Genomic DNA, 7,115 nt, shown 5'->3' on the forward strand with positions numbered 1-7,115 from the left:
TCAGCGACACCACTACACTCACGCTATCGGGGAACGGCACTGCAGTCGCGGGGAGGAGTTGCATCCGTTCTGCGGTGGTATGACTCACGGCAAATTGCAGCCGCGGCGCGCACTTGATTGTACGCACTGTATATGGTATTGATTGAATTATTATGGTTATGTAGTTTACTTACTATATGACGGGCGACTCCGTTGTGTAAATGTCTGATCTGATGCAGAGATATATTAAAACTGATTTGAGATGTATGTCGTTATGGAATGCTGCNCATATTATATACACAATGGCTGATGTGTTCAGACACCCGTTGTTGTGTTGTATGTTATTATTTAATATTTGATACCTGGAAATAATATACCNCGTGGGTGGGGTGAGGTGAGTTGGATGTAAGATGGGGGTAAGGTAGTGTTTATATTTGGTAGGTTGCAATTATTGTGTCGAATATTGGGTTANCTGAATTATTATGGTTACATAGTTTACTTACTATTTGATGGGTGACTCCATTGTGTAAATGTCCGATCTGATGGAGGAATTGATTACAAGTGATTTGGGATGTATTCATTATGGAATGCTGTGTGGGTGAGGTGGGGGTGTGGTGGATGTAGGATGGGGGTAAGGTAGTGTTTATATTTGGTAGGTTGCAATTATTGTGTAGAATATTGGGTTAAATGTTTAGGTAAAATCGTTGTTCAACTGGATATTTTGCTTGCTGATTACATATATATGAAATCTTTCATGGGTATTTAACATTCGTCCTTTCTTTCTGATGTACAATATGTCCATAGTTGATCTACTGTTCGATATTTGTGGATAGTGTCTACTATGTGCTGGGTGAATTTGGAATTTTGTCCACTGCTGTTTATGTCTCTTATGTGTTCTTTAAATCTAATTTTGAATGTATGCACAGTTTGTCCTATATATTTCTGTGGACATTTTGCACACTGTAATTGGTAATTCCACTTAAGTTAAACTTATCATTCGTATTTTCATGTATTCTCAATAAGTGTTTGATACTGTTCCTGGTTATAAATGAGATACCAACTTCAGAGTTCTTAAATAATTTACTAATTGTTCTAGTTTCGGGTCCAAAAAAGGTAAAGCTGGTCCAAATTTTCTTGTGCGTATAATTTTTTACAGAGGGTTTCGATATTTACTGTATGGTGTTTTGTGGGTAATTATTATTATTAAGTATTTTTCTAATAATGGTTTCTTCATTGTTCTGTTGCTGTGTGAAAGTTTATATTTATTCATGCAATTGACGAGGAACTTTATTGTGGCTCTTTTATGTTCATATGGATGGCATGAGTCATTGTGAATAACTAAGTCAGTAGCTGTAGGTTTCCTACAAATTCCAAATTGCAAATTATTATGTGTTTGTTTGATGAATAGATCTAAAAAGTTGACTTTGTTGTTTATTTCCTTTTCCATAGTAAATTTAATTTTGGGGTGTATCTTGTTGAATTTGCAAAAGGTATCATCAATAATAGATATGTGAGCATTATAGATGATTAAAATATCATCGACATATCTGTAATAGGCTATTATGTAGCAAAAGTATCTCCTAGAGCTACTTATATGTATTACTGATTGTTGTGTTGTGACAATTTTCAGTAAGAAATAATATATGATACACAACAGGATGCACTCACTGAAAAAGAAAAGGTTTACATTCATTTCTTTATGTCAATGAAAACAACATAGTTTACAGGGTTCAGCAGAAAGTGAAGAAGCAGTAACTTCATTTAAAGGGCAAGCAGAAGATGTGAACTAGATTATATTTTTAATGCAATACAGTGAATAGGATTACATCTTTAAAGTAATGTAGTATTAATTTAGTGTATTTAATTTCAATTGCTACATAGATTTTCAATTCCTTGATTTTAGACTCATTTTCAGTGGTTCCTTCAGAAACGTAAAATCCAGGTTCCACTGTATGCATAACATGGGAATTGTTTGTACGTGTCCGATACAGTATGCATAACATGGGAATTGTTTGTATGTGTCCGATACAGTATCTTATCAGTTACAAGTATAACAGCTGTGTTATTGCCGTTATTTATTTGTAGAAAGTTAATGAAACACATTCATCTCCATCAGTTTATACCACAACACAGTATTTGAAGAATTTATAATATTAGCCATAGGATGCTAATATATGAAGCTAATCTTCTGATTCTTACTGGAAGAAAGGCAGAGATATAGCAGAACTGTTTATTTTTATCTGTATATAGTAGGAAGATGCTAATATATGATAAATATGTGAAGGAAAAGGTGAACCTGTGTTTGCTTAAACATCAGGCGATCAAGATATATGGGCTGTTGAGGTACAGCTCCGCACATTAATGCCCCAGCTATTTTACCCATGGCAACAAAAGCTCCATTACCCATTGGGCAGGAAGCTGGGAGGACCCAAGAGCCAAAGTGGATACTATGGAGATGAGGCAAACCTCTTGCCCTTCCCTCGAATCAAACCTCTGTTCCTTGGTTGTCCAGACCTCTACCTGGTTCCTATAGTGACCGAATTATCCCAGCTGCCATTATCAGCACTTAAAATGAAGAAGACAAGATACTCCAGTACATTTTATATATATGAAAATATAAAAAAATTATTCCTTTTGTTCCTTCTGCCTCTCATGTTAGCATTGGTAAATTTAGTGCATATCATCAGAAACAGGTATCTGGTTGTATATTGTACATACTTTTCCCAGTTGCATATTTATGTAAACTCACTAACTGATAACCCAAGGCTCATAAGCACAGAAAGCTTTGACCACATATTACAAATTTTCCTTCTTTGCTGGGTTGGAAGTTCTCAGTGTTGATAATGAAAATAATGGTTAGATTAGGTTAGGGGTCTTCTGTGTTCTAACAACCTGTGGTTCAGAGAAAAACCAAATATTTTGGCAGATGGCAATCTCTGCTTTGACCCTGAAGATGTAGATGATATGTTCCTCTGAAACATCATACTTTCCCAGAACTACATGGTGTTAGAACTGAGAAAACCATATTCTTTCTTTTTCTCTAGCCTTTTTATGTACAGAATGATGATGATAATGCCACAAATACATACTTATCACCATTCAAAATAACGACAATGGATTGAAATGGAGAGAAATACTGGTAGTATAACAGTATACTATGTTCAGCTACTGAATTATTAAGGAATCAGATTATTCCATAATTATACTGATGCATTAAGAAATAAGAACAAAAAGAAAAAGTCATACTTATGTGGAAGATCCTTCTGTTTTGGTCTTTGCCCATGATCCACAACTTACCTGAGATCAGCTAATGGAAGAAAGTCTACATCAATCAATGGTCTAAGACTGGGCAAGGTGTAGGCAGTGATGTGCCCATTCGAGATATAACACACCAGGCAGACACTATCTGTAACAAAAATCCTCCATATTAAACCTGTACCATCCTTAGATGAATGCCTCCACATTCAACATAAAAAACTGTCATCATTATCATATTATGACATTTCTTACTTCTACCAAATGTGGGAAATTTAATAAAAGATCAGGTAACTTGATCCTCTCAATTTTTGTGTAGCACACGTCATGAAAGACTAAATTAGCAGTGAAAAGGTTAAGTCACTATATGAATATCTCACCCACCTTTCAAAGAAATTATTTCAGCCTTTATCACAAAGTCAGCATCAGTGATTTGTTGCCTGTAGACACAGTTATGGGAAGGTAAGGCCACGACACGTGCTTGCTTTTCTGATGTGAGGACAACAAACTGGCGATCACCAAACTGATCTTGCTGACCACTCAGCGTTGGTGACATACGATTGTTAGAGGTGGATTTTGTAGGTGTCTCTGAAAATACAAACCATGCAGTTATGCATAAACTGTAATCATATTAATTTATATCATGTCCACAAAAGAATATTAGGATTTCAAAGATCTACCAATGTAGGAAGAAATACCGAATTGTGATACAGAAACAATGGTATACTTTCACAACTGAATCAGATAAGAATGAAGCTTCATAATTTATACTCACCACCAAATATTACTGGAATGATAAACTGAAGGAGGATAGATGAATGTGACATGTAGCAAGCATGGGAAGGTAAGAAAGACATACAAAATTTTAGACAGAAAAGGCCAGGTGGTGGGAGATGCAGACATAGAGGAGAAGATAACAAAGAATGAAATTTCAGACTGCATTCAACTGTTTGAGGACAGGGTCCAGCTGCAAGCTCTTTTGAAGGAGGTAATGAACCTTTGGGTTTCATAAACTGCAGGGAATTTCTTGATCAGCTGAGTGGTTACCAGTTTGTCAAGAAAAACTCTGCTCCATGGAGTCAGTTACTAGATAAGACTAGTTCATGTACTGAAAATATGTAAGAAAAGATGAAGCAAGATTGAGCAGCAGCAAGAATGCTACATGAAAGTTCATGGATTAGGGAAATGCAAAGAAACAGAAAATAACCTTTTTGATTACAGTTACAGTCAATATAAAGTATATTATCTCAGTAAGTAGAATGCTGGGTACTAAAGCAGAGGAATGGATTTCTGCAGCTATATTTATGACTCACACATTGTAAAATGAAATCCAGATGCAATGGAATCAAGAAGGCATAGTCCACAGGACAGAAAACAAAGTTTTGTGGTGTAAAAGAAATGAAAGGGTATAGAGGGCAGACAGAAAAACAGTATGAGTAATGTGACATGAGGAATACAGTTAAAGGAAAAGAGCTGGAATGATAAGAAGCTATGACATAAGAAAACAGGAAATCTGTGAAAATAAAAGAGCCAAAAGGACAAGAAAAGGAAGCCGAAATGTTATGCTTCAAAGGATAACAAAAAGATGAAGGTTAATGGTTTGAATCCCAGCCAGGGAATGGCTATCCTGACTGAAGCAATTGCATGTAGTGACCTTGTGGGTTATGACACCAAGTAGTTTACTAATCTTTCAGAAGAACATAACGTCCTTCATCTTCATATTTTACCATGAAGAGAGAGGCAGTAGGATCCTCTGAAACACTGCAACCCACATACCAAAGTACACGCTGCCATAATGCCAAATATGAAAACATATATTTTCAGTACTCTGAATATGTGAAATCTCACACAGAATAAATACTTTGTGGCTTTCCCCAGTCCTTCCAGGCAAGTGCAGGAGTAAAAATATTAACCTTTTGATAATGTTGTATCTTAGCATCCTGTTGCAGTTGTTTACCATCCACCATGCAACAATATAAGGATTTAAAATTCAATGTTTCAAAAATTTCACTGCACTACATGTTTCAGCCTACTCAGCCATCATCTGGGGCACTGAGATTCAAGGGAACTGCTGTGCCTGCCATGCTATTGGAATCAGAACTTGATTTAAATATAATGCATGGGAACAAGAAAATAGTTAATATCTGTAATACAAAATTTCTTGGATTAACATTGGACAATACTTTCTCTTGGAAGATTCACATAGATACAGTCATATGCAAACAAAGTTCAGCTTGTTATACAGTTAGAACAATTAAGTGTTTCTTGTCCCAGGAATCATTGAAGATGGTATATTATTCTTATTTTCACTCAATTATGACTTATGGACTAATATTTTGGGAAAATTCTCATTATATAGAAACAAAATTTTTAGACTACTAAAAAAGCTATTAGATTTATTATGGGGATTAGGGATAGAGACTAATACAGAAAATATTTTAGAGAACTAAAATTACTACCACTAAAATCCCAGTATATATATTCACTTTCACTGTTTGTGATTAATAACAGGTACCATTTTAAAGTAAATTCTGAGGTACACAATATTAATACTAGGACCAAATCTGATTTGCATCATCCATCATCTCATCTGTCAGTTTTTCAAAAGGGAACTTATTATGCTGGGATTAAGGTGTTTAACAGCTTACCTGTTCCAATAAAAGATCTATCCCATAACACAAAACAACTTAAATTGGCCTTGAAAAATTTCTTCTCTTCCCATTCATTTTATATGTTGGATGGATATTTTAAATACAAGATGAACTAAACCTTTCATAATGCTGTTTATATGGTATATTGTATAAAAGACTTTCAATTGATATTGGTATATATTTCTTTAAGAAATGAGCTTAATAGGGTATTAATGTGTAGTTGATGAACTGTACATGTTGGTTAAATTACTGCATTGTATAGTTATGGTTCCTTTTACAAATGTGGCTGTAAGAGGTCTAGTTTCTGTTCTCAGAACTAATGTATGTAAATTGTGACATTTTCTATATCTGATGGCTTTGGTAACCAGTAAGGATCTATGGAAATGAAAATAAAGATACAAGATACATTCACAGATAAATACAAACAAGTGGCATATGCCAAATGAAATGACTAGATTGCCCATTAGACCAAACAGGTGGAACACTTCACACTAGATATAATAAATACATAAGCAATTACTTACAGAAGTAATAATGGCAACTCTGGATATTCAAATCATATATTGAACACAAGTCACACATATGGTACTATAACAGACACAGCGGTTGTCACAAAACAGAGAAAAAAGGAAAACATTGAACACATTAGAAAAATACCATATACAGGGTGTCCCAGGAGGAATGTGCCAAACTTCGGGAGGGTGTTCCTTATGTTAAAGTATGCCGATATAACCCAAAACACCTATGTCCAAAGTTGAACGGTTACGGTGATAATGGCCCGAGAAAAGTGTGGTCTTCTTGCAGGTCCACGCACTATACGTACCTGTCAGCTGAGACCCTTATCTGTTTGTCCTTGAGTGCCGCGAGTCACACTAGCGTAAGCTCATGCGCTGCCTACAGATTAGTTTGCTGTGGGGTCGTGAATGGGTGGTAAATTAGTTGTGTGATGAGTTGCTGAAATGCCTTTTGTGTTTTCACACGTCGAGTATTGTGATATGCATTTTGTGTATGGATTTTGCGGTGGCAATGCACGTGCTGCTGTTGAAGAGTACCAAAGGCGTTTTCCCGATCGAAGGATTCCATCTCGAAGTGTATTTACGCGAATTCACCAGACATTGCGTGAGACTGGTTCTCTTCCGAGTGTTTCTGTGCAGTCGGAAAGGGAGGATGTACAAATGAGAAACACACGAGAGAACATTCTTCGCATGATTGATAGAAGTCCGCGTCTCT

The 7,115-nt window shown here is 35.8% G+C and overlaps 1 protein-coding gene across 4 annotated transcripts in view; it reads right to left on the bottom strand.

Annotated features, from left to right (window-relative positions):
* The window catches only part of LOC111872575 (syntaxin-binding protein 5), a gene marked incomplete at its 5' end in the record, with an annotated part of 121,891 nt that overhangs the window by 38,744 nt on the left and 76,032 nt on the right, over positions 1-7,115 (bottom strand). For all 4 annotated transcript variants that reach the window (XM_023866626.2, XM_023866627.2, XM_023866624.2 and 1 more), the window contains 2 exon segments: positions 3,277-3,385; positions 3,619-3,822. In XM_023866626.2, the coding sequence (XP_023722394.2) occupies positions 3,277-3,385; positions 3,619-3,822 (313 nt within the window).

Source organism: Cryptotermes secundus, unplaced genomic scaffold (genome assembly GCF_002891405.2).
Source record: "Cryptotermes secundus unplaced genomic scaffold, Csec_1.0 scaffold1093, whole genome shotgun sequence".
In the NCBI taxonomy this organism is placed as follows: Eukaryota; Metazoa; Arthropoda; class Insecta; order Blattodea; family Kalotermitidae; genus Cryptotermes; species Cryptotermes secundus.